This window comes from Diceros bicornis, chromosome X (genome assembly GCF_020826845.1).
Source record: "Diceros bicornis minor isolate mBicDic1 chromosome X, mDicBic1.mat.cur, whole genome shotgun sequence".
NCBI classification, from domain to species: domain Eukaryota; kingdom Metazoa; phylum Chordata; class Mammalia; order Perissodactyla; family Rhinocerotidae; genus Diceros; species Diceros bicornis.
Genome location: NC_080781.1, coordinates 118,519,118 through 118,545,878, shown reverse-complemented (window position 1 = coordinate 118,545,878; position 26,761 = coordinate 118,519,118). Strand labels below are relative to the sequence as shown.

The 26,761-nt window shown below is 51.5% G+C and overlaps 1 protein-coding gene and 1 non-coding gene across 3 annotated transcripts; both read right to left on the bottom strand.

The window, feature by feature from the left end:
• XPNPEP2 (X-prolyl aminopeptidase 2) lies at nt 1-26,234 on the bottom strand. Of its 2 annotated transcripts, XM_058536695.1 has the most exons (21): nt 26,000-26,234; nt 23,564-23,637; nt 21,968-22,078; nt 20,813-20,876; nt 19,702-19,806; nt 19,360-19,446; nt 18,342-18,488; nt 15,619-15,720; nt 14,875-14,956; nt 14,376-14,571; nt 13,532-13,621; nt 12,249-12,358; nt 11,432-11,509; nt 10,213-10,284; nt 8,091-8,151; nt 6,690-6,759; nt 6,092-6,196; nt 5,622-5,681; nt 4,978-5,054; nt 2,100-2,189; nt 1-1,453 (listed from the first exon to the last, which is right to left on the bottom strand). In XM_058536695.1, the coding sequence occupies exons 1-21, from the start codon at nt 26,046-26,048 to the stop codon at nt 1,259-1,261; spliced, it is 2,025 nt and encodes a 674-aa protein (XP_058392678.1). In that variant the 5' UTR covers nt 26,049-26,234; the 3' UTR covers nt 1-1,258. The 2 variants fall into 2 exon arrangements, with proteins under 2 accessions (XP_058392678.1, XP_058392679.1); XM_058536696.1 differs by lacking the exon at nt 6,092-6,196.
• On the bottom strand, nt 24,588-24,649 carry LOC131401539 (U7 small nuclear RNA). Its single transcript, XR_009217733.1, has one exon. It is a non-coding gene; the product is annotated as a U7 small nuclear RNA (small nuclear RNA).
• Nucleotides 26,235-26,761: the final 527 nt, after the last annotated feature.

Below are 26,761 nucleotides of genomic sequence, written 5' to 3'. Positions count from 1 at the left end.
ACAAAAGCCACAGGTACAGCAGTCCCCGGCAACACAGCAGACACAATGCAAAACCCAGAGGCAGGCTTCGTTGCCAGGCTGTTTTAAGCATCTAGCAGGATGTGAGCCCAGGTGGCTAACGGCTGGGCTGGCCAGAGAAAACTCTTCTCACCGCCCCCACCCCCCAGTGAGCTCAGCGAATGAGGAGGGGGCTGGGAGGCAGGCTAAGGGATTCTGTGTGGTGCTGAAGGACAAAAGAGCTGGACTGCTGGCCCATTCTGGCCCCAGCATCTCCCACCCAAACACTATGGGTCCTTGGGCAGGTCCTACTCCTGGCCGGAGCTCGGTTTTCCTGTCTATAAAATGGGGAAACCAGACTGTGCCCACCCAAGTTAAAGGCCATCCAAGGATACCGGAGGATACTGTGGCTGCACTTCGGAAAGTCAAAAGGGCTACCCACGTGCTGGGAAGTCTGGGATAGTGACTGGGCCCCACTGCTCAGGCAGTTCCCACCCTCGGGTAGGGTCCTATTCCAGAGGGCACCCTGCATTCCCTCCTACCCCACGGCCAAATTCCCATGGTGTAACTCCGTATCCTGTCAGTTGGCATGGAGCCCCCCCTGGTTTAGGAGTGATGGGCTCACACATGGAGGGGGCTGCTCTATGTGCCCCTTCTCTGATGGGTCTCCCTGACCCTGGGATAGCAGTATGCAACCAGAGGACTCAGCCACCCTCCCTTCCTCTCCCTCTACAGGCACAGCAGGGAGCTCCTTGTTTCTTCAGTCCGTGGGCTGCAGCCATTGTGGAGGCCATTGCGGGGCTGAGGATAAGTAGGCCAGAGGCAGCCTCAAGGGCCTGCAAAGACCAAGAATTCAGGAACAGGCATGGGTGGGAACAGCTCTGGTTATATCCAGCAGGTGGTGACAGGGAGGGCTCCCAGGGCCATGGTGGCCCTGGGGTAGGGCACTGCCATATTGGCCTTTTTTGGGGGGAGAGCAGTGGCAGCAGGCTCTACCAGGTTATAGGTTAGGCCTTTTGGGCTCACGGGGAGAGGGGGGGAGGGACTAGCTGGCTTTCCTATCCTGGGGCTGGGGTGAGGTGTACCAGCCCAGAGTGGGGCCTGCCTGGGGCCAAGGAGCCCTGCATCCCCAGGGCTTGGTCCTGGAGAAGGAGGCTGAGGGCAATAGTTTCCAGGCAGTGGGCTCTTGGGGCTCTTGGGGCATGGGTGGTGCAGGGTGAGGGGAGCTGAGCGAGAGGGTCAGCAGGGGATCCCCGAGCCTCTAGACACTCCAGCTGAGGATGGCAAGAGCGGAGACTGCCGACAGAGAGACCGAGGAAGCGCTGTGCGGGGCCCTTGCAGATAGGGGCTCTGTGTGCTGTTGTAGCCATGCAAACTCCTCCAGCAGCTGGCGCCGCTGCAGCTCGGGTCCCACCTTCTCGCGGATGGTCTGGTAGTAGCGGTTCACGTACTGGAGCTGCAAAGGGTAGGAAAGGTGAGGGCCTCCCCAGGCCTTGCTGCCAAGAGGTGAGGTCTTGGTGCCATCCAGTCCTCTGCTGTGGTCCTTGGGCTGCCCACCTTGGCCCAGGTCCCCACAGGTACCCCAGAGGTCCCCAGCCATCACCAGGCCACAGGCATTCTCTGGGGCTTTTCAGAGGCAGTTCACCATGGTGGCAGCTGAGTGTCATAGTGACTTTCACCGGGTGGGTGGGGGTGGGAATGGATTTCCAGCCCAGGAATGAGAGTAAGTAGGGCAGGCATTATCATCCCCATTTAACAGAAGAGGGGACTGAGGCCCAGAGAGAGGAAGGGATTGCTTATAATTCTAGGACTTGAGGTGGCAGAGTCCAGAGACCCAGTCTCAGACTTCCCAGGAGTTCACTACCTGGGGTTGGGCAGGCTGCTTTGAGTGGAGAGTTCTAGAAGCTCTGGGTTTCTGGCGAAGGGGGGAGGGATGCCCCAGTGTGTGCCTACAGGTGCCACTAGTGTGGACGCCCCCCAGGGGAGGGGAAGGGGCAGAGGGTCTTGGGATAGGGGGAGCAGAGGTGAGAGAGGCCCACGGTGGGGGAGAAGGCAGTCAGTGGTTCACGGGCAGCAGGTGGACAGCGCTGAGGGGCACTTACCTGCTCAGGGGATAGCAGGCTGACATCGATGAGGTTCCGGTCATAGGGCACAAAGGACACCACTTCAAAGGTCAGGTAGGTCCCTGGGTACTGAGAGGCCACAGGGCAGGTGGGAAAGCAGGAAATGAGCCAGGAGGAGGAGCCAGGCTGGAGGGAGGGCAACAACACTCCACCCAGACGCCGAGGGCACAAGGAACTGACTTTTGTCAAGCCCAAGACTCAGGGGAGGCCTGAGTCTCCCACTGTGCCCCTGGCCACTGGGAGACTGTCTACCTGTCTACCACTTATACCTGCCTTTGCTGCTTCCCTCCTGATTCCGAATTTAGACTTAGGTGTGTGTTTCCCAAAGTGTGTGCATCCATTGCACCTAGCTTGTCAAATATGTAGATTCCAGGGCCCAACCCCCAGACCACTGGAGTGAGACTCTCTAGGGCAGGGCTAGGAGCCTACATTTAAACAATTTTAAGAAAAGTGTTAGGTTTTTATATCTATCTACTCTATCTCTATCTCTGTCTCTCTACATCTCTGTCTATGTGTCTATCAATTGATCCATCTATAGAAATGAGTATAAAGAAGAAAAAACAGCCCATAATTCCCATCTCCCAGAGAGCTCTTACATGTACATGCTTAGAAAATTCAAACTACAAAAAGATACGCAATAAAAATTGAAAGTCTTCTCCCTGCCCGGTTTTCTTCTTGAAAACCTTTTAGGCATATACAGTGTATATATGTATATATTTTAGAAATTCATGCAAAATGGATCCTACAATACATTTTTCTGTACCTTCTCCCCCCTAGCAGTATGCCTAGGGCAGCGCCCAATATCAGCAGTGGGAGATCCAGCTCATTCTTTTTAAGGGCTGCATAAAGGTCCACAGTATGTGGATGATGATTTATTTAACCAGTGATGGATATTTGAGCTGTTTCCACTCTTTAAACGATTACCATCAATACTACAATCAACATCATTGCATAAACTTATCTTGGTGACCTTTGGGGACTATATCCGGAAGGTACATATCTGGCAGAGGGAATGCTGAGATGAAAAGCACAGGCATTTTTAATAGCAGTAGAGTGCCCGTTTCCCCACAGACTCACCGGCACTGGGGATCATCAAAGTCTCTCATTTTTACCAATCAGATAGGTGAACCATGGGGTTCTATTGTTGTTTTGATTTGTATTTCTTTAAGAATAAACCCGAATACTACTCAGCCATAAGAAACGATGAAATCCAGCCATTTGTGACAACATGGATGGACATTGAGGGTATAATGCAAAGTGAAATAAGTCAGAGGGAGAAGGTCAAATACCGTATGATTTCCTTCATTAAGTAGTAGATAATAACAACAATAAACAAACACATAGGGACAGAGATTGGATTGGTGGTTACCAGAGGGGAAGGGGGGAGGGAGGAGGGTGAAAGGGATAATCCGGTACATGTGTGTGGTGATGGGTTGTAATTAGTATTTTGGTGGTGAACATGATGTAATCTATGCAGAAATAGAAGTACAATGATGTACACCTGAAATTTTTACAATGTTATAAACCAATTAAAAAAAATAAATAAATATCTGCACTAATTAAAAAAAAAAAAAAAGAATTAAACCCGAGCATCTTTTCACCTTTATGGACCATTTGTGTTGATCTTAGTGAATTGCCTCTTCATATCCTTTGCCTGTTTTCTCTGTTTTCCCTAGTTTTGTCTTATTGATTTGTAACAGCTCGTGGTAATAAAAGGAAATTCACCCTTTCTCTGACATATGTGCTATATTTGTCATACATCTTCTGACTTTGTTTATGGTGTTGTTTCCATATAGACATTTTTTATTTAATTTAGTCAGAGTCACCAATCTTTTTCTTCACGGTTTCTGGGTCTTGCATAGAAAGGCCCTTTTCGATCCTGGGATTATAAATGAACTCATATAGGTTTTCTTCTAGATCTTTATGGTTTCACCTTTGAATCTTGATCCATTTGGAATCTGATTTGGGTGTAACAGTGAGGTTCTTCAATTAATGTCCCCAAAGGATCAGCCATTTGTGCCCCCTGCTCATGTATTAAACAATCTCTCTCTTCTTGATTGTTTTGAAACACCAGCTTTATTGTCAACTAAATTCCCATTTCCTTTATGGAACTTAGAGGGTCTATTTCTGGGCTAACTATTCTGTCTCTCGTATCTCTGGCGTCAGACCGTTTTCATTCTGGAAGCTTCCAAGTATGTGCTAACATCTGAAAGGGCTAGTTGCCCTTCTTGCTCTTCTTTTTCAGAATTTTCCTAGCTACTTCGCTATCTTTGCATGTTTATTTTTACAAATAAACTTTACTGTCCTTTTGTGAAGTTACAAAAGTATCCAGTTAGCATTGAAATTGAGGTTGTCTTGAATTTATAGATTAATTTGGGGAGAAATGACATCTTCATAATATTGAAGCTTCTTTCCAGAGATCACTATTTACTTAAATCTTTTTTATGTCTCTCAGTAGACATTTTCTCCATGTAAGTCTTTTTAAGTTTATATCTAGGTATTTTATCTTGTTGGTTGCTATTATACGGAATCTTTATATCTAACAAGCTCCCCTGGTGATTATTCTGTGCATTGGGAACCACTGATTTCGGGGAAGGACGCTGATTCATTTGCTCTGGAGTGGGACGTGGGCATTGGCATTTAAAAACAAAGCTCTCCAGATGATTCTAATATTGTAATGTGCAAACAGGTTTGAGAAACTCTGATTTATGGTATTTTTCTGGAGTTAAGGAGGACTCCAAATAAATTCATGCCCACACATTAAATGCCCTTCTGCTTTGACCTTCCTTACCTCCCACACAGCCCAAACTCACTGTCATGCTGTGCACACCTCCAGCCTGTCCCAGTGGCGCTTTACCTTGGTCTCTGCTTCTACCACAAGGGCTATATCTTCAATACGGATCCCAAATTCTCCATCCTGATAGTAACCAGGCTCTGGGAAACACAGAGACACTGGTGGCATTAAGCAGGGGGAGGACCCAAGCCTGGCCTTCATGTACCAGTTGAGGAATGGCTGGAGGGTCTGGCTGCCTGGTTGCCTCCCCACTGCCCCACCCCCGACCCCACCCTTCCCACTCCCCCACCCCTGTCCCCCGTTGGCTCAGGCAGACCTGCCACTTGTTAGATGCTCATTGGTTATTCAGAGGCACCCTACCGGGCCTCAGATCCCCACCCTCCCCTGTGGCCCAGCAGGGATGACTTAAGAGCCCCTTCAGGTCCGGAGGCATTCCCATCTCCCTGTGTGCCACTGTCCCGTTGGCCCAGCATTTGATTGGAGACTCCGGAGTTTGGAGGTACAGATGGGAACCAACTCCCAAGGGCAAAATGAGGGTATGAGCTGAAGGGGTTAAGGGTTGGGGGTGACAAGCTGTTTGGGGCTGGGAGTGGGGAGGTGAGGGAGTGCCTGTGCCTGGCCTGCTCTCTGAAGGCTGGCGCTCCCTAGACTGCAGTCCTGGGCTATTCTTGGGGTGGGGAGGGGGTGGAGGAGCCCGAGAGCCATACCGATGGAAGTGAACATGCCCTTGGCCATGGCAATGTTGCTGGACTGGAATCCCACTGGCCCTGGAAAGGGAGACATAGGCATGTCAGCTCTCCTGTACTCACCAGCTTGGAAACTAGCAGGCTCTGGGGGATAGCAGGTAACTGGGGATCCCTGGGCATCACTCCCTTCCTGGGGCTGGTACAGACCAGATGGGCTCTGGCTTTGATTTCTCTGGGGTCTATGCCAGTCAGCCCCTAGGCCTTGACCCGCCACTCCTCTCTCTGGGGCCCTCCCCGATGCCAAGCAGGCAGCAGGAGTTGGCAGCTGCCAGCATTTCTCACTTACCCTGTGAAGCATCACCTCATACCGGCTGGGGAACCTTGGGTGGGTCACTGACCCTCTGTGGGTCTCGGTCAGTTCCATACCTGCGAAATGCTCTACCTCCTTCCTAAGAGGGGGGACTCCAGGGCAGTGTTGGGGAGACACCTACACTCATGCACACAGAGGAAGTTGCCAATGCCATGGCCTGTCCCGTGATAATAATTGAGCCCAACGTCCCACAAGGCTTTGCGGGCAAAGGCTTCCACCATTCGCCCTGGAAGAGAGATGGCCTCCAGTCAGTCAGCTGGACCCCCGACTGCCGTCCACCTGGCCCCATGCTGCTCTCTTGTCCTGGAGCCAACTAGCAGGATGGCACCTGCGAAGAGTGGCTGCTGAGGGGCAGGTTAGCATGCACGCCCTCCAGCACTCTGCTTTGTACCCATCGCCTAGACTGATCACACTACTACAGTTCCTCCCCGTCCACCGGGAGTCCTCCCGCCTGCTGCAGCCCATGCGACCTCCCCCGCCTCTGACCTCCGGCATGAGACTAGGAGGCAGGAGGCCAGGGTTCAAGGCCTGGCTCTCTCCCTAACCCTCTGTGGCACCTTGGACAAGTCGCTTTCTCTCTCTGGGTGGGATTTTTTTAATCTATACAAAGGGTGGGATGATGATATAATCCCGGCCCCACTAGCCTCCCCGGGTGGTGGTCTGGGCCCAGTGAAATCAGGGCCTGAGGCTCTGGGTCCAGGCTGGTCTCCGACACCCACCTGATGTAGCAGCAGGAAAGACGAGTCTGGACAGATCGATATTGCCTATCAACACGCGGGTGTACGCCTCCTAGTGGGAGAGGGAGAGGCAATGTGGCTCCCAAGATGCGGGGCCTGGGGAGTTTCCAGCTGCTCGGCCTGTGCGCATGGGGGTGTGTGGGCCCAGGCCTGTCGGGGGGTGTATTGTGGGGGAGGTGCATACTCAAGTGTGGTCACCCGGGTTCTGGAAGATGGCCAGAGGAGGCCGAGGGGGACCTGCCCAAAGCTGGGGCTTGGTCTGTGTGGTTCTCTTTGGCTGGCCCACAGGGCCGCTTGGAGGTGGTGGTGAGCTGAGGCCGTGACAGTAGGGAGGCAAACTCCCTGGGCTGGAATCCTGACTCGGCCATTCACAAACTGAGACCCTAGGCAAGCGACTTTAACTGTTCTGTGCCTCAGTTTCCTCATCTGTAACGGGACGATCACAGTGCCAGATCATAAGGTTGTTGGGAGGAGTAGGTAGACTCATGCACATAAAGTGCTCCAAACAGAGAGAACGCTCAAGTAGAGGCTGGCGCTCTTATTGCCATTATCACGACCAGCCTCTAGTTTTCTTAAGGCCTTCGGTTTGGGTTGAGGCCTGATAATCGGGCAGGTCGGCCTTGCTCTGCTGGGGCTGTTACCTTGTGGAAAGAGGGAGGGAGGTGGGCTGACAGTGGCCTCTTCTGGTCACTCCCTGTGGTGATGTGGTGAGTCTCCTTCACCACACACACACGCACACGCCACACACACGACACGCACACGCACAGGCTTGTCATCTCGTGCACAACAGCCTGGGGCAGTGGACTGAACACGCTAAGCGGTGAGCTCCTTGAGGCCTGAGAAGTGTTTGTTTTTTCTCTCTCTCTCTCTTTCTAGCACAATGTTGGAGCCACAGTCTGCTTGCTGAATGCATGAACGCGGCCCCCCGCTCCCCAACCCCACCTTGGTGCCCACAGCCCATGTCCTAGCCTCTCCCTGAGGTGGATCAGCCCTCGCTGATTCCTGAAAACCTCCAGCTCCTTTCCACCTCTGAGACTGTGAGTGTGTCCTTTCTCCCCACCTGGAAGCCTTTCTTCCTCCTTTCTGCAGTGCACAAGGCTAGGCACACAGGCAGCACTGAATAAATATTTGCTCACTGATTTACTGAAAGGGGATGATGATAAGCGTGGGCTGAGGCGCTGTTGGTGGCCTGAAATATCTCTGGGGATGTAGCTGGGGGCACTGTGTTTTCTGGTGCTAACTTGCTGTGTGACGTTGGGCAAACTACTTAACCTCTCTGGGCCTCAGTTTTATCCTCTGTAAAATGAAAGGGCTCTTGGTGGAGTAATTGCTTGGGTGTCCCTTGGGTAAGGGTGGTTAGGGAAATCTGGGTCCGATGCTTACCTTTTGGAAAGCAGAGGGGGTGCCCCAGTGGACTGTTCTGGTAATGTCTGTTGTTCCATCCCTGCAGAGAAGGAAAATCAACATGCCCAGCTCTGCTGAACACTTCAGGGTAGGGATTGTGGCTATGTGCGTCTTGTGTGGTTTCCACCGGGGTCTGAGCGGCGGGGCTGGGATGAGGTGGGGTGCGAGGTGAAAGGAAGAAGATAGCTGCCATCATCTAATTCCCATCTTCAGCATCTGTGCACGAAGGGGCTCTGCCAAGCTGTCAAGTTCAAAGTCACTACGTGGTCTGAGCATCCCGATTCTCCACATACATATTCCACCCCCATACTACCCATGGTGGCCATTTTGTAAATCTGGGTTTCCTTGGGTCAGGCTGGCTCTAAAAGCTTCTTCCAGGCTTCTCACGAGGCAGGGGGGGATCGTCCCCTTTTTACAGACGGAGAAACAGCGGGCCAGAGAGATCATTAAACTCTCACACATTCATATATCTACCATTTATAGAAGACTTTTGCAGCTCCCGGGGAAGGGTGGGAGAGCAGGCCCCATTATCCCACTTCACAGGTGAGGCCATGAGGCCATCTCCGTCTCCGGGCCTCAGTGAAGCCAGGTCTGGCGCAGGTTCTGACTCTCCGCACAGTTCTCTCCATTGCAAACCAGGGATTTGCTCCAAGTCACAGGGAACCAAAGCCATAAGCCAAAAAGTCTGACTCCCAACCACCAGCTGCAGCTGTTCCCCCACAATGGCACCTGTGGCCACCCCTGGGAGAGGGGGAGGGGAGAAGTGGTCTCAGGGCCCTGGGGACTCCTCCTTAGGAGCAGGTTACAGGGCGTGGCCGACTTCTTCAGAAGGAGAGAAGAGGAAGTGAGGTGACCAATTCCCCGGCCTCACCCTGCTCTGAGCACACCCCAATCCAGCAACACCCCAAAAATTCACTTCCCCTTTGCAATTGACCATCTCAAGTACACACAGAGCCGCGCTGGTGACTAGCCAAGGCTGCCAGGCTGAGCGCCTGCCAGGCTGGCTCCCAGAGCTGGGCTAGGAACAAGCCAGGAGCCTTTGTCATTAGCACATTCACCATTTCCACAGGATAGAGGATGGGAAACTTTGAAATACTCCTTGCTCCTCCATCACTTCAGTGCACCCCTTCTTTTCGCCCACTTTAAGCTTCCAACAGTTCACTTGCTTCCTAGATGAGAAGGAAAAATCTTCCAGCTCCACCCATCTCAGCTCCTGTGTGAATGATTGGTCACATGTTTGGAAGGAAATGGGGTTAGCCTGTTCTGCATGGCTGTCATGTCTGGGTGTTCAAGTTGTGCACTGTACAAGGGTAACACACTTAAAGGGATACCATTCACTTCATGATTATATACTAATTTCAATGAGAGCACAAGATGGACACACAGATTGTGGAGTCCTGGAGCAGGGGAGCATATATAACTATATATAACCTATATGTGGTATATCCTATATAACCCTATATAGCGTATATCCTATATAACCCTATATGTGGTCTTGTCCACACTCAGAAGAGCATGCACACATATGTCCTCACAGACACATACTCATGCTGATGGATGTGTCCTGGCCCAACTGTGCTCTAGGACCCCCCTGTGCTTGCTTCTCTCACCTGCCTGCTGCTCTGATCCTGCCCCTACCCTTGACCTGGCATGGTCAGCTCACCCGTGCAGTTGGGGGAGAGGTCGCTGAGGAGGACGCATGGTGCCAGTGGTGTGTGGGCCGTGTCCGGGGTGTGCAGGAGTGGGTGAGAATATGGGTGCAGTGTTTGTGCAGCCAGGCAGGGCCACTAAGCATGGCTGTCCAGAATGTTTAATAATATGTGGGCTTAAACGACATTTTACTGGAGCAGAGGGAGTCTTTCCTGAGTCTCACAGAGGTGCGACACGGGCAGCCCCACTGTTTTGGCCTCTGTGTGATTCCCACTGTGCAGAAACCCCCAAGTGTGAAAATGGGAGGGATGCTCAGGCTCATTCAGTCCAGGCCTCTCCTTCCTCAGATGAAGAATCTGCTCCCAGGAAGGGAAAGCTTCAGCCGGCTCTTGGCCAGCCCAGGATGTCTGAGCTGAGAGAGCTGGGCCAAGTGGGGGTGGGGAGTACATACCAGTATTGCCCCCCAGAATCCACGAGGTACATCTCATCTGAGGACAGCTTGCGGTGCAGCTCCTCGGTCGGGCTGGGAAGGGGAGAGACGCTGAGAAAGGAGCAGCCTAACCCTGAGCTGGGTGCGGTGGGGGTCCTGAGTGCAAGCAGAGGACCCCTCAGCCATGGGGGCTGGCCTTCTAGGCTAACTCCTTTGGGGAAGTCATTATCTCCTGAAGGGCCCTGGGAGGGGACTGAGCTTCTGGGCTAATGTCCTCAGTGCACATCTGTTTATCCTGCGCCTCACTGAGCAAGGCGCTGGTCCCCGGGGAGGCGAGAAAGGCCAGAGCCCAGACTGTGGGAGCTGGGAGAGCCTTAGAGAGCACCCAGTCCAGACATCTCCTTTGCCAGAAGGAGAAGCAGGCCTGCAGAGGACAAGGAGCCTGCCCGAGGCCATGCAGTAAAGCTGTGGGGGAGCTGGGCCTGGACCCAGATGCTCAGTCCGGAGCTCTTTCTCTGCCTTCCTGCTGCCTCCGAGAGCAGACGGCCCTGAGAAGCCAGGGCACAGGAAGGGAGGGTACCCGAGGGTGGGGCTGGAGAGCAAGAGCTGGTAGGGCCGAGGAGCTCCTACCCCGCCACTCTCTAGTGGGGAGAGGGGGCCAGGCCACGGCAGCTGAAGGGACGCCAGGGGAGGGAATTCTGGGATAGTCCAGGCTGGCCCTTGGAGGGTGTCTGATGCCCTGCTGTACCCATGCCAAGCTGAGGCATCTGGTTAGCTTGGCACCCCAGATTTCGTCAGGCAGGCCTGCAGGTGTTTGTTTTCTATGAGCTACACATCTGGGCAGCCTACATCTTGGGCTCACTTGGGTTGGTTCCGGCTGAGTGAACGGGCCTTTCTTCCCATGTGCTTGTGAGCTTTAAGAATTAGCTAACATAAATAACACAGGAAGCCAAGAAAAAGGATCCAGCAGCAGCCCTGCCTCCCTTCCAGATCTCTCTGCTCTGAGCGCTCACAAAGTCCCAGCCTCCTGAGGGGAAAACTGCCCAGGCCATTTAATTCCAAGGACACTCCCAACCCCTGACTGGGCTCCAGTCCCCCCCACAGCCCCCACAGTGCCAAAGGCTTCAAAGCTAAAATGTGAACTCAGATCCCAGAGCATTCCCTTCTCCACCCCACCTCCCCCTGTACATACACCAGGATCCCCCCACAGAGCCCTAGAAAATTCTTTCTCCTGAAGTACCTGTAGTGGGCCAGGGCAGCATTCAGGCCGCTAGCAGAGATGGTTTCGAAACTGGGTCCGGAGAAGAACTCTTCTTCTCTGGAAAGTACAAGGCAGGAATGGTCAATGAATGGGCTCAGGGCCTAGGCTGGGCCCAGGATAGCTAACAAGGGCAAATGAAGGTCACGGCTGTCTCTACCTCAGCCAGACTCCATTTGGCTGTCCCAGACCCACCTCTTGGTTCCATCTTCCCAAGCCCTGACTCACTTATAGAGAACTCAAGGTCAGAGAAGGAGGGACTGTAGACATCAACTATTCCCCTTGCATGTCCATTTTACAGACGGGGAAACCAAGGCCTAAACATCCCACAGTGAGTTCATGGTAAAGCAGGAGTAAAGAAACCTAGCTCCCTGTATCTGAAAACGCCTCAGCCCTGGAGCAGCAGCCTGCACCTCAGACCTACAGTCAGCCTATGGCCTGGGCCAAGCGCGTCCTCAGGGACCCTCCCTCCCCAACTTGATATCCTCAAGTGGTCCAGGGGCTCGCTTGGCCTCAGCTAGCCTCCTCCACGGAGAGGGGGGCCGGTGCCTGAAGCAGACACTAGGGGGCGCTGTTGTGTTGTGGCCCTTCAAGTTGTCGCGGGTCTGGGGAATGTCATCCAATACCCCCTGCCCAGCTCCCCGACCCCCCAAGAACCCGTCACTCCTTGTTCCAGAGAGGCCCCTAAATACAAGGAGGGTCTTCCTTTCTCCCTAAGTAAGGAGACCAATTCCCCCTCCCTGCCCCCACCCCCATGCTAAAAGATAGTCAGCCAAAAAGGACGGCCGTGGTCCTTCACCCTCGGAGCTTGTTCAGCTGTTCTGCCCCCGAGAACTCGTCCACCGTGCCTTTGGGCACGTTCTTCTCCAGCCAGACCAAGTAGCGGATCACGGCCACGGCGTCCCGCACCTGGAGCAGGGCAAGCAGAGGGGCGGGCCGAGGAACGGGGTCAGCCAGGGCTCCAGGATGACGGAGAGCAGATGGCTGCTCTGGGAGCTGAGATTGAAAAATGCCGGGGTTGTCACTGGTTATTTGATGGTATTAAGGGATTCTTGTTAATGTTTATATATATGATCATAGTGTGGTCATGTTTTGAAAAGAGTTCTTATCTTTTAGAGATACTTACTGAAGTGTTGACAGAAGAAACGATATGATATCTGGGATCTGCTTTAAAATCATCCAGCAGCAGAGGGTGAGGAGTGGAGATAATGAATGTGGGGTTGTAGATGAAACGGGATTGGCCCTGAGTTGATGACTGCTGAAGCTGGGTGAGGGTGCATGGGGGTCATTATGCCATTTTCTCTACTTTTGTATATGTCTAAAATTGTCCGTAAGAAAAAGCTTTTAAAAACGAGGCAGTTTATCCTGATTTTAACAGGAATATCCAAGAGTGAGCCATCCTCTTGCCAGTTACAGCTAACACTTATTTCACACTTGGAATGTGCCAGGCGGTGCTCAAAGCAAAAAATATATCTATAGAATATAATTATTTAATGTAATTATATAATTATATTTATATGTATATAATTATATTTATATGTATATAATTATATACTTCTATAATTTCTGTAATTGTACATTTATAGTATTATATATTTATACGTATATACACATATGTATGTAAATGTATATATGTACACACATTTATATATGATTATATATTATAATTAATATTTCAAGCATATTAATTATATATTAATATTTATCATATATTATTTAATATATATGTTTGTTTATTTAATCCTCACAACACTCCTATGCTGTAGATTACTGTTATGATCCTCATTTTGCAGATGAGGTAACTGAGGCCCAGAGAGGTGAAGTGACTTGCCCAAGGTCACCCAGCTAGGAGGTGGGCGGAGGAGCTGGGATTTGAACTCAGACACTCTAGCTCCGGGGCCCTGCTCTAAACCACTGTTCTATGCTGGGACTAATGGGGTGAAGCACGGGCGGGTGCCCAACAGTTTGGTGTCCACTTCTCTGTTTCATTGAGGGGCTCTTCAGGCTCCTCTGGCAGGGCGTCCTTTCTCACCCCTCAGACGAGGAGCTCCCAGAAGGCTAGTGTGCCTGCTGGGGACTTACGTGGCTGGCCTTGAGGAGGGCCTGCTCCTTGCTGTTTTTCACCGCCTTGGTCACCATCACTGGGGAGTAGGTGTCTTCTATGAGTTTCTCCTGTCACGGGCAGAGAGGAAGAGGTCTGGGGGCCCCGCCTGGGCACAGCGGTGTTTGAAAAGTATTGGCAGGAAAGCCCGGCCGAGGGGAGACTTGCCGCTCCCTATAGTGGCAATGACTTTTCCTTCCTGTGTTTTCCGGCTCTGCAGGTCTTTCCCAGTCTTCTGTGCCCAGCTTATCCTTCCCTCCAGCCCTCCTCCCCCACCCCCCTTCCTGCCCCTGAATCCCACCAGCGCTCTGGGATGGACCAGAACCTGGCCCCCCAGTTGATGGGCTGTTCTGTCGGCATGAGTTTCCTGCACATATCATTATAGCTACCATTTATTGAGCACCTGCTGTGTGCCAGGCACTGGGCTTTACATGCACTCTCTCCTCGAAAGCTCCTCAGAGCAGCTCCTCTGAGGCCGGGACTCGCATTGCCATTTTACAGGTTAGGAAACAGAGGCCCAGACTGGCTAAGTCATTTGTCCAAGGTCGTTGCACAGCCAGTTCAGGGTAGAGCCAGGACTCAGCCTCTGTTCCACCAGGCCATACTCTCTCTGGCCTCCTCAACAATCTCTGAGCTCTCTGCTGATGGATATCCTGCTTCTTCTTCTTCCGTGTCTTCCAGGGAGGACTGGAAGGGGACTCCCTGCACCATTGTTGCCCAACTGCCTGAATGGCCGAGAGGCTGTGGCCCCACTTGAGGTTGAGATTTAGGAGAGCTGGAGGAGTGGGGCGGTGCCTGGCACAAGCTGGCACCTGGCAAACCCACCTTGGGTATCAATTCATAGATCCCGTATGTAGTATAGCTGGTCCCGATCCAGATCCTCACGTCTCCTGAGGCATAGGCCTTGACGCTGTCCTGGACTTGGCTGTAGTCTTCGAGTTGCACACACATAGAGCCCGTGCAGCTAGAGTTCAGGTACTGCAGGGTCTCGGAGCTAAAGCGACTCTTGTTTACAAATAACCTTGGTGGGGAGGGAAGACGGGGAGGGTCCTGAGGGTTTCTAAGGTCAATGCAAAGGACCAGAGGCCGTTTGTTCCAGGAGATTAGAGGAAGCCCGCGCCAAGGAGCTAAGGAGACCAGATTTAGAGTACGAGGGAACAGAGGTCAAGGGGTCAGGAAAAGCCATCGGAGGTTCCCAGGGGGTCCTGCTGGGGCGGGCACCAAGCTCATGGGAAGGCTGCATATTGGTGCAGGGCAAGTGGTGGGGCAGTGGAGGGTGGAAGTTGGAGGAAGTCCATTACAGTAAGCCAAGGAAAAGCCGTACCTGATGGAGGAGTCCGTGAACAACGTGTAGGAATAGAAGAAGGGGTTATAAGGGATGTCACTGCTGCGCAGGTTGAAGAGCCCTGGGGAAGATAACCGATGGGGACTAGCTGAGGCCGATCTGCCGGAGGCAGGAACATGTGACACCTCTGCCCCACCGTTTGCTCTGGTCCCCAAAGATTCCCAGCAGCACGCCTGCACATCTGCCTCTGACTGTTTCTCAGTCTCCTGGGGGGTCTTTGAAGCGCTGATGAGAGCTATGGACCCTTTCTCCCAGAAGACTGCAGATACCTAGCCAGCAGTCAGTACAGTGTCAGCAGGTTCCCAGCATACCTGAAGCCCAGTGCTGGGGTCAGGTAAAGCCCTGGGCCATGTTGGGACAGAACAAAGCTGCACTGGGTGCTAAAGCCAGGAGTGTGAGTGCCCGGGGGTCGTGGCCAGGCTGTTGGGAGATGTCTGCTGGGCCTCTCCCCCGCCATGAGACAGAAGCCTTTGCCGCTGTGGTGGGTCCATTCCTCCAGTGGCCTGTGGGCTGGCCCCAGCTTGCTCTGGGCTTCCTGGTTTCTTTATTCTGCAGACACTTCTCCTGCCACCCCATCTTAGTTCTCACAGGTCACGGCCACAGAGCTCTCAGAACCAGGGGGCACATGGTGGTCAGGGGAGGAGTCCTGCACTGCAGGGCCCAGGAGACTTGGGGGTTGGGGGTTCCCCAGGCGCCCACCTGTGTCCACAAATCCATACTCACAGGCCGTCTCATCAAGCGCTGACAGGAGGACGGCAGTCGGGGCCTCGCGATGCTCCTGCATTTGGCTGCGGATGTCAGCTACTTTCTCCTGCCAGGTGCTCCCTAGGAGTGAAGGAGCCCAGAAAAAGTGTAAGCAACATCCCTTCCCTTTGCCACTTTGTTCCTGAGAGGGCTCCCTTTCCATTTCCTTAAAAGCAGTAGAACCCTTTCTTCAACTAAACTCTTACTCATGTGGCCATTCAGGACATGGGCTCTGGATACAGACTGTCGGCGTCCAAGTCCCGGCTCTGCCATTACTAGCTGGGTGACTTTGGAAAAATTACGTAACCCTTCTGTGTCTTATTTTGCACATCTGTGGAATGGGGATGGATTATAATAATAGTATCTACCTCAATAGACTTGTTATGGGGATCAAATGAATTAATATTTGTAATGCACGTGGAATGGTGGCTTGGCATATGCTAAGTCTGGCCTAACTTTCTGCTCAATAAATAAGCATGCAGAACAGAGATCAGGAGAGCAGCCCTAGTCGAAGGGCAAGGAGATGGGGCTGGGCCATGTTCAAGCCTCCCACCTGCAGTAACCCAGTGCTTACTAAGCCATGGGTCTGGGCTAAGCACTTTGTGTACATTGTTTTCATCCTTACTTGGCCCATTTTACAGATAAGGAAATTGAGGCTTCAGAGAGTGAAGTGAAATGACTTATCTATGGTTTCAGAGCTGGCAGGGGGTGGAGCTGAGGTTTGAACCAGGTCTGTTTGACTACGTGGCTCACACTCTTAGTCTGTACAGACACTGGACTTTCTTGCTAACATTCTGTCTCCAAACTTGTCCTTAAACTCTGTGTCACAGTGCTGTCCTTTCTAGGATGCGTGTATCCTGGTTCTAGGCCTTTAGTTTTCATCTTTGATTCCTGCTCCCTGTGATGCATATAAAGGGCCTGCCCCTGGGCAGGGCTAAGAATTTGCTGGCAGAAGCTCATAAGAATTCAGGGTCCCAGCTGGGCCCAGAGATTAGCATAAATAACTTAATGCCATTAAAAAAAAACTTTATGCAAACAGGTGTGATACATTTTTTAGGTTTATTTTATTTTACTGTAGTAAAACACACAAACCATAAAGTTTATCATTTTAACCAAAGTGTACAGTTCAGTGGCTTTAAAAATATTCACAAGATTTCACAACCACTACCACTATCTAATTCCAGAACATTTTCATCACCCCAAAAGGCAGTCACTCCCCATTCCCCCCTCTCCCCTGCCCCTGGAAAACACTAATCTACTTTCTGTCTCTATGGATTTGCCCACGTTGGATATTTCAAACAAATGGAATCATACAATACGGGGCCTTCTCTGGCTGGCTTCTTGCACTTAGAATTATGTTTTCAAGGTTCATGGATGTGACACATTTTTGAGAAAACAGATGAAAGCCAATTTAAATTGTCTGATGCATTACAGGTATCTTTGAGTTATTAACTCTTAATGTTATTCCTTTTGCCCTTTGCCCCCTTTAAAACCTATGAGTTGCTGGAGATAAAGTCTCTCTCATCTTTATAAGCTTAGAGACGCAGGAACTCTGTTCCTGGGCTTCCAGGCCCAGTTCTGGCTCTGGATAGCTTTTCCTTGAAGACTAGCAACAGCTCAGCATCCCCTCACTTGTGGGAAGAGACAAAACCCATGCAAATTCTCTCCCAGTCCCTGAAAGATTTTCCCCTTTATCTCCTCCTCTTCCCGACATAACTGCACCCTTTTTTATCTGAATGGGGTGAGTTTTATTTATGATTGAACAGGCTTAGATAGCAAGTTTCTTTAAAAACTGTATCGAGATGCAGAAAGAATGATTCTGCAAGTTACATCAGAACAGATAAAGAAAACTGGACACAGTTTTAACTGGTTTCATCAGACTTGCTATTTTGAAATTTCCCTCCTGCTTTTTCGACCCCTTTCCAAACAAGAAATTTGCGTGGAACTGTGTATGGGAAGGGGCCTTTCAGATTGCCCAATATTCCTAGGAATCCAAGTCCACTGGCTCATTCAGAATTCCCAGGGAGGTAGGGGGTGGTGGTGGCCAAGACACTGATTCATAATTAGTAGCCTGGTCCTGGTCAGGATTTTAGTTACTACTTACAAGAATCGTAGAACATACTGTACTTCTATGACGTATTTAGATGGTGTCAACGGGGTCAAGATTATTGATGTTAGAATTTGGGGGGGTACAGTTAACTTTCCTTTGTGGTCTGGCCAAAACTTGAACCCTAATTTGCTTCCTTTGTCCATCCCAGCCCACCCAACCCCATCTATCTCAAATCTAAATTCCTTTCATAGAAGGCCCAGAAGTAAAGGTTTGAATGATTCAATACAAACCGGTCTTCACTACCAGATAAGCAACTCATGTTATGTTTTTTTCTCTCTTCAAAGGGTTTTTTTTTTTTTCATCTTTCTTTGACTCCCTTATTTCCTCCCTTACTGCTCCCTCTCACTTTAAATCCTAACACTCTTTATTCTAGCATTTTCTAAGTATGGTCTGAGGACCTTTTGATTTACCCTCTGAGGGGAGGGGGCCTAGAAATCTGCATTTTAAACAAGCATCCTAAACTATTCCAGTGCACACGAAGGTTCGAGAACCATTGCTTTGGTACCTCTTAGGATGAATTTTTCAGCCAAAGGAGCAGCAGCGGTGACCTGTGTTGCTACAAGTTGGGAAAGAGAAGCGGCTTAGGAAATACCTATGAACGCCTCCTGCAGGGCATAAATGGGCTCGTTTGGAACCGGAGGCCTCTCTGACCCCCACACCAGGTCCACGAGGTTGGCTTCGATGGACACCAGCTGTCTGTCAGAGCCTTGGAGGGCCGTGTCATAACTCTCCCAGGAGTCTGCAGAGAAAGGAAGGAGTCACTTGTCCCCTGCCCATTTACACCTCAGGAAAAGTTGTGACCCAGGCCAAGTTAGTCCTTATGCGCTCTGCCTCCTGTTCTGCACCTGTAGCCCCAGCTGTCCAGAGCCTGTCCATGCAGCCTGGCCCTCCAGGGGATGTCCTCTTACCTTATCTTCCTCTTTCCGCTTTCGAAGCCTAATCGCCCTGAGCCCACCCCATTGCCGGCCACAGTCAATTGGCTAACTAAGCTAGTCTTTTCAAGTGCCAATGGCTGGCCGGCCCTCTTTTTGGTACTGCCCATTTTAACTGAGCTTCAACGTCACAGCCCAAAGGAATGGTGATGTTCAGGCCATTGGAAAGCCAGTTCTGAAGCGGGAGCCTTCCAGAGCATTCTCATGAGGACTCCATCCTTGAGCACAGGCTGGCCAGCTTTGCGGAGGGGACTGTGCTGCTTTACTCAGAAGCCCCCTCAATTCCTTTCACTCTTCCAAGCTGCCTTCTAGAAGAGGGCAACCAAGTGATTCTAGTGCCCTAATTGGGCACTAATAGGGCATGGAGGATGGTTCTGGGTTCAAGGACATACTAGCCTATTCATCTGCTAGGTGTTAATGATTCCCTGAGTCTTCTAGGTTGGGTCTCTGCATTCATGACTTAAAGAAAAAAAACGTATTCATTCTTTTAAATATATTTTCATTACACAATCCATGAATACATCCTTGTTGCAAAATATTTTGCAACCGCAGGTTCAAACACTCTATCTTTAGAGTCACCCTGCCCCTCCTTCTACTAAGGTATGCTTCTTTACGTCCCAGGGCAGCTGAGTCACCCTTGTTGGTGTGGACAAATGCAGGACTGTGGGAAGAACTTACCAATGGAGAAGAGGAAGGGGTCGAAGCCCACAAGCCCTCCAGCAGGAACCTCATCGAGAAGCCAGGTGACAATGAGAGTGGTGCCAACTGAAAGAAAGACAAGAAGGAATGTAGAGGTCATCTCCAGGGTCAGTCCCAGGCCCTCCAGCCAGGCCTCTGTCTGTGACAGTCCTGCCATGTGCATCCTCCTTGATAGCAGCCTCAAAGTTTAGGGATGGCTTCAAATTTTCCATGCTTCCCACAGGGGCTCAGCATGGCCTTGCATGCACCTCCTCACTTGTACCTTCCCAAACATAGTTCAGGTTCCAGGGCTTAGGGGACAAATCTGTGTGTCCCTTTTACCTTCCCTGTGGAGCTCCCAGTTGCAGTCCATCTGCCGCTCAGCCTGGGTCCAGTAGCGACTGTCAGTCCAGAGAGCTGCTTTCCCCATGGTCACCGCTGCGATTCCTGGGGCAGAACAGACACACTTGGAGGTGAAGGGGAAGGTGAGGAGCATGGCTTTAGTTAGTGCATGTGCGATACGGTGCTAGCTCTGAGAGTATTATGAGGGGCCTTTGGAAAGAGTTTCTCTCTTCCATTAGAGGGAAGTGAGGCAGGAGATATTAAAGAGAGTGTTAGGGGAAGGCAGCAGAAAGGGAGTGCTGGGTCAGTCATCTCTGCTTTGTATTAAGGGCCTCTCCTAAGGCGGCCTTTAGGACTTTTAGCAGGACAAGTGGGGTCTGCTTTGGCAGTAAAAAAGAGTCAATGCTTCACGTAGGAGCCCTCAGGAGAGATGGTATGGTAGGCAGTATCAAGACTTGGTGGCTCACAGGGCTTATCTGAGGACAGGCAGAGAAGACAAACCCAGTGACACTGGCAAAGAGAAGAAGGGCCCCTGATGGGCAAGGCAGCTTGAAGCCCAGGGGAGGAATGTTTAAGGATCAGCAAGGAAAGCATGGATTCATTCAAGGGGCCAGGATCAGTGTGGGAGGCCCCTTCAGAGACGGGGACCGCATAAAAGCCTCTATGTTTGTGTTTCATTTGGCCACGTGAGGTGATGTTGTCTATAAAAGGACTGGCAAAGTAAAACTTTGTCCCCAGATGAGCCATTGTGTGAAGGGAATCAGCAGGCTCCTATTGGCTAGACATAGAAGTAGAAACTGTCCCAGAAATGGAGCCCAGAGAGCCTTGCCTAAAGTTCTAGGTTGGGCCTGGCTGCGGCAGAGGCAGTGCGCATGGGAAGGAAGCCAGGAGGGCCATCTGCTTCATGCAGAAATGTGGCTGGGGGCTATGAGATGTGTGCTCTGGTGACCCTTTTTGGACTGGTGGAAGGAAGGCAGAGAGAGAGAGTAGCAGGGGCCTCTGAACACTAGGTCCTGGGGTCCTGGCTGTTGAGAACTAGCCACACCAGGGCCTCTGTGACCACCTCTGGGTTTACCAACAGAAGCAACGGGGGCTGGGTAATAGCCGTCACCTGCGGACCCCGTAAAGCCTGTAATCCACGCACGCCTCTCATCGTGTTCACCAATGTACTCGCTCTAGGAAATCAACAACAGCATTGTTAGCCTTCTTTGTGGAGTCAGACTCCACATGGAAGGCCCCCAACCACATCCTAGTTCTTTCTGTCTGACCAGATCCAACGAATCTTACAAGCCCAAGCATGCTGGGCACCTCTTCCAGGAAGCCCTCTGGAACTCCCCCAGCCCTCAGGACCTTTCCTTCCTTTGAACAACTATATTTCTTGGAGTCAACCCCACAGTCCAGCACTGGACTGTTCTGCACAGGAGTCTTGTCTCCTTGACCAGAATGCAAATTCTGTGCAATCTGGGATCATGACTTTTGGTTCTTCCGGGCTCTCCCCATCTGCTGTCCCCCTTCCTCCCCAGTCTAGCATAGGACACTGGGTACATCATAAATAACTTCTGCAGAGAGCTTTACACATTACTGTATTTTGATCCTCATAATCCTGGAGACAGAGCTCATTATTCCCATTTTGCAGAAGAGGAAACTGAAGCTCAGAGGAGTTCAGACACTTACCCAAGGTTCTTAGCCCTTCCCAGCAGGTGGGAAAATTAATTCAAGTAATCTTCTTGAGACCTGGTGCTGGGAAGGTGGAGGGAGTGGCGGTGGAACCAGTGGTGGGAAAGGGTAGGACGGGTGGGCAGGGGCGCTGCTTTGGGAAAAGCAGTTCTTGTTCAGACCACCTGGTTTCCTATCTGCTCCCCCGCCCCCACCCTACACCCCAAACTGGTATAGTCCAAACTTGGGACTCTGGACCATTTCAATGCTCTGTCCATCAGGTTGTGGGAAGGGCTGGGCTGGAAGGGAGCTTAGAGTTCTTCCAGTCCATTTCCCAGCCCACATTGTAACCTCCTAGGGAAAGGGGGCCCTAAACATTCATTCTGGATCTGCCATCTAGGAATCGATCATAATCAGTTCTGAAGTTGTTTCTAGCTCTATTGCCTGAGGTCAAAGAGATTTGGCAATGTCTCCTCTCCTATATAAAGGTGTATATTCTTTCAGTTGCTCTAAAACTCCCGTGTCCAAGCTCTCCACTTCCTTCCCTTTGCACAGGCCAACCCCGGGTAGCAGAGAGGGCAGGGTTGGGGAAAGAGGAGCCGTTCCTCACCATGTGGGCATCCGTGTCGGGGACAATGTACGCAGAGAGATTCAGGGTGTGCATCTGCTGGCGGAGGGCCACGAGCTGCGCTGTGGTATTGACTGCAGTAACTGGGAGGTACTGACAGGTGACAGGAAGACACCACGACACACACACACACACAGACACACTGCTTAGAGAGAATGATGCCTGGGCCCCCAGCATCCAGAGGAGCCACCAGCCTCTGCATAGGCAGGGGTTGCGCTGGGTAGGCTGGGCCAGCCTGCAGAGGGATAGGGTGGCAGCTCTTGTTACGGGTTAGTCTAGATTAAGGTGCCTGGGCTGAGTGGAGATGGGGGTGTTGAAGAGCTTGGAGAGGGACCCTTTGTGACAGTAACGGGACCTGAGTCTGGGATGGCGGGGGTGAGAACTACAGGGGTCTGAGCCGTGGCACTGGGCCCGGCCAAGGGGATGGTCCTCTTTGGATACCCTGGGGTAGAGGTGCCAATTTAGCAAATAAAAATACAGGACACCCACCCAGTCACGTTGGAATTTCAGATAAACAGCAATAATGTTTTCGTATAAGTATGTCCCATGTACTATTTAGGGCATACTTATACGAAAACATTATTCATTTTCTGAAATTCAGAAGTAACTGGGCATCCTATATTTGATCTGGCAACCCTACCTTGCGGACTTTTTCAAGTTTACACTCACTGGTCTCAAATGCAGAGGAGAGTGAATGAGTACCCCTAGCACTTTGGGACGTTGTCCAGAAAGTTCTTATCCAAGCCAGATATTTCTTTAAAGGCTGTTTTATCTTTAAAATAAAAAGTGTGCGGTTGTTTTGTTTGTTTGTTTTGCCTTCTACTCAACCATATATCCATGTTTGTTTTAATATAAATGTAAGGTGGTTTGCCCACCCACCTGCCTGCCCCAGTGGTCTCATAAAGTTGACACTGCAAGCAGATGTACCCCTTTGGTCCGGAGGCAGAATGAATCGCTGGCAAGCCCACCAGCTCTCACCTTCTGGCCTGCCCCTGCCCAGAGAAGCTCTGCCCTACTCTGGTTGTGGAAAGAACCACTCTGGCCTCCAGCCAGAAAGCTGAGGACCTTTCAGCTCCAATAAGCCGGGCCTTCTCCCAGTCTTCACACCCTAGGCCTCCCTCTCTTGCCCTGTCGTTGGCTCTTCTAGCCCTCTGTCTTCCTCCCTCCTCTCTTAACCTGTTCCTCGAGAGAATTGTTTTCTTTCCTCCCATCCTCCTCCTGGCCTTTGCCTAGCCTCAGCCAAAGGCTAGCTAGGGGCCTCCCGCCCTCTTTCCCGCCCCTCCTCCCTCCCTTTAGCGGGGCTGCCCCGGACCAGCCCCGAACGGAAGTAGATAACCTGCAGTGGGAAAGGGAGGGAGGGAAGCATGGGGGGGAGGAGGGAGGATGTCAGACACCTGAGAATGCGCTGCCCGCCCCGAGGGATGTTAATCAGAAACAGGGGCCCCAGAGTCCGGAAATCAGGAGAAAGGCAGGTGGAGGGAGAGGCTAGCCGCTAAGCCAATGGGGGATGGGGAGGACGATGGGAGCTTTGAGGTGGGGTCGGGGCCGGGCGGGGCAGGGCCAGGGCCAGGGCCTCACCGGAGGGCTGGTTGAACAGTTTCTCACATCCTCTCCTTGCAGGTCCACTGACTTTGGGTGGCCCCAGGCACAAGCTAGAAACCGGGAGAAAAATCCAGGGTCACTTGGAGACCAGATAGCTCCTAGAGAGCGCAGGGACATGTTCCTCCAACCCCCCTCCCCGTCCCCGCAGAGACTCCATCCTTTGAATCCCAAGATGCTGTCCAACTCTACTTGAGTAGGAAAATAATCACATTTCATGGGAAATCAGGCTGAATTGGATGGAACCCTGGGTCACAATCAAAGAAACCTGTTTCATCGACAAGCGATTGCCACTTTTGGATGGGTTTTAGTGCTCATTAAATCAATTTTGCCTTTCTAATCTAATTGAGTCTTTTCAGGATCTATGGAACTGGAAAAGTTGTGTGTAAATTAAATTTTTGTAATCAAATTTTCTTTGAAATGCTCTAGAAGATCTTGCTAAATAATCATCCACACCTTAGTTTTACCCTTGTTTAAATCTAATTTTATATATATTGGGTTTACTTAAATTCAAGGCCCACTTGTACCACTTCTTACTATCCAAATCTCTGCCTATCATTCCAGGCTCATTTTAAATACGTAAGTAAGACAGTCGATCCCAGTCCAACATCGTCTCCTGGTTTGGAAAGGTGGGGTAGCATTTAAAGAGCTCCTACTATGTGCCAGACACTGAACTCAGCGATTTCTCTGTAGTATCTCATTCGATACTTGCGACAATGCTGTGAGGTGGGTATTATTGTCTACTTTCTAGAGAGGAGGAAGCTGAGGCCCAGATAGATTTGGTAACATGCCCAAGTTTTGCCACAGTGAGTCAGTGGTAGAGCAGGGATTTGAACCCAGGCTTCTGCGTATAAAAAGCCGACCATGGAAGGGTAGTGCCACAGAAGCAACAGAGTGTATGGAGACTTGCTTTCCAATTTGGGCTCTGTCCCAAATTTGGTGTGACCTAAGGAGAGTTATCCAGTATTCATTGAGCAAACATTTTCTTTTGTTTTGTTTTTGTGGGGGTCTTCTGATAAGAACCAGAAAACCTGCTAGACAAATTCTAGAAGAGCTGTAACACTGAGAAAACATTTTCTAAGTGCTTACTGTGTGCCAGGCACTGGGCTAAGTCCTACAGGATCTGGGCCTTCCCACTGTGAAAGTCCAGTGGTCTCTGATAGTTCTTCCCTGTAGTCTCCCCCCCTCTTTTAAGGGGAATCTCCCTAGAGGGTAATGGGGGTCTGAGTTTGGGGAGACACTATACTTTTACCTTCTGAGTGAGTTGAGCTACAGATGGAAGGAGATTGGCTGGGGTCTAACGCTATGAATGCCCTGCCTGGCTGTCTTGGTCTCAGGAGGAGATGAGATCCTTACTGTTGATGTAAGAAAATAAGCCCCCAGTTCTGTAGGAACGGATCTCTGGCAAAATGGTGGCGCTGAGACGCCAACACAAGAAGCAGAACACAGCCAACCTCTGTCTCGCTGGACCCTCAGATCTGCTGTTCTGTGAGGCCAGGGCTGTGGCTCCCAAGGGGAGGCTCTGCAGCCGAATGACTCTGTGGTCTCTGGGACAGGGCCTGGCACTGGGGAGGTGCACAGAAACTGGGTGCTTAGTGAATGAGCAGGGCCCTGCTTACAGAGAGCAAAGCGAAGGGAGGCCTCACTAGGGCTGGAGGTGGAGTGGGTATGGAGGGTGCTGAGCTAAGCACTTAGTTGTGACCAAAGAGGACAAACAGGGCACTGTAGGGGTCACAAAGACCAAACTTAGTTAGGCTCCTCTGAATGCTCTTCTCAACTAGGCCTTGACTTTGGCATTCCATGTCCATTCTGTCTTTGCTGGACCAGCATCACCCAGAGAGAGCAAGAATCCCGCTAAGTCAGTTTAGAGAGACTCCCCCACCCTTAATATCTGATCACCCTCGATTTCTGATCAAATTCCTCATCTCCTGCCCTTGATATCTGATCACCCTGGCCTGCCTATTAAGTTGGTTTAGCAAGACTCTCCCTCCCTAGATGTCTCCTGTTAGTAATTTTCCATCCACTGACCCCCTCACTCTTCTCATGGGCCATAAGTCCTCAGCCCTCTTTGCTGTATTCAGATTTGAGCCCAATCGTTCTCCCCTATTGTAGTGCCCCTATGGCAATAGTCTTGAATAAAATCTTCCTTACTCTTTTAACAAGTGCCAAAATCATTTTTTCTTTAGCAGGTGGAATGGAAATGTGCCAAACCAGACTTGACCTGAGTCTTGAGGGCCCCAAGGACTGGCCCTGGGGTTCCTCTTCCTCAAGACAGACAGGGGACCCAAGAAAAAAAGAGACAATCTGGGCCCCAGCCCTTACTCCCTTTCTGAGCCCAGAGGGGACAGGCCAGAGCTGCTCTCCAGCTGGACATGCCCTCCCTATTTCGGGGGGGAGAGACCGGGATGCACATACCACAGAGGAGGACAAGCCAGGGGCAGCAGCCCCAGCGAGCCCAGGCCATGGGATCTCCAGATGCCGGTGCTTGGATGGATGGAGGGATGGGGGAGAGTAGGCAGGGCTGTTTCCCTGGCCTCTTCTTCCAGGCCTTTCCGGGGCAGGAGCAGCCAGGGGGTGGGGGCTGGCGATGGGGAGGAGGCGTCTGGCTGGTGGGTGGAGAGTCCCCTCTGGTCTTTTGTTTCTGAGGGCTCCGCGAGTCAGGGTGGTGGAGAAGCCTGAGATGCCCCAGGCAGCCTCTGCTGGCTCCCAGTCACCCAGAATAGGGTGTAAGCCCGCCCCGGGCAGAGTCCAAAGATCTCCAAGACAGAAGAGCAGCAGCTGGTCTCAATCAGCCTGCCTCTCCCATCCCCCTTTTCAGCAGCCCAGCCCTAGCCATTCCCGAATTCTGTCCACCTCCCTCCAACAAGCTGTTTCCCATTAGCTCTCCCACGCCAGGCTCTGGCTACAGCCCCACCTTTGCTTCTAGATGAATGTTTATCCTTCTTCCTCTGAGCTGGCCAGTCTCAGAAGACAGAAGACACCAGCATCCTCTCTCCCTAGTGCCTGGGAAGGCCCACTGCACCCCTCAGGGAAGTTGCTTATAGCTGAAGAGTGACTTTCTTGAGCTAGAGTGAGTCCCCTCAGGAGAGCCGACTCTGTAAAAGTGCAGCCAGCCACAGGCGGAGGGGAAGATGGCCCTTCTCTTGGGGTGGCAGGGATGGTGGAGTCCCGTTCAGC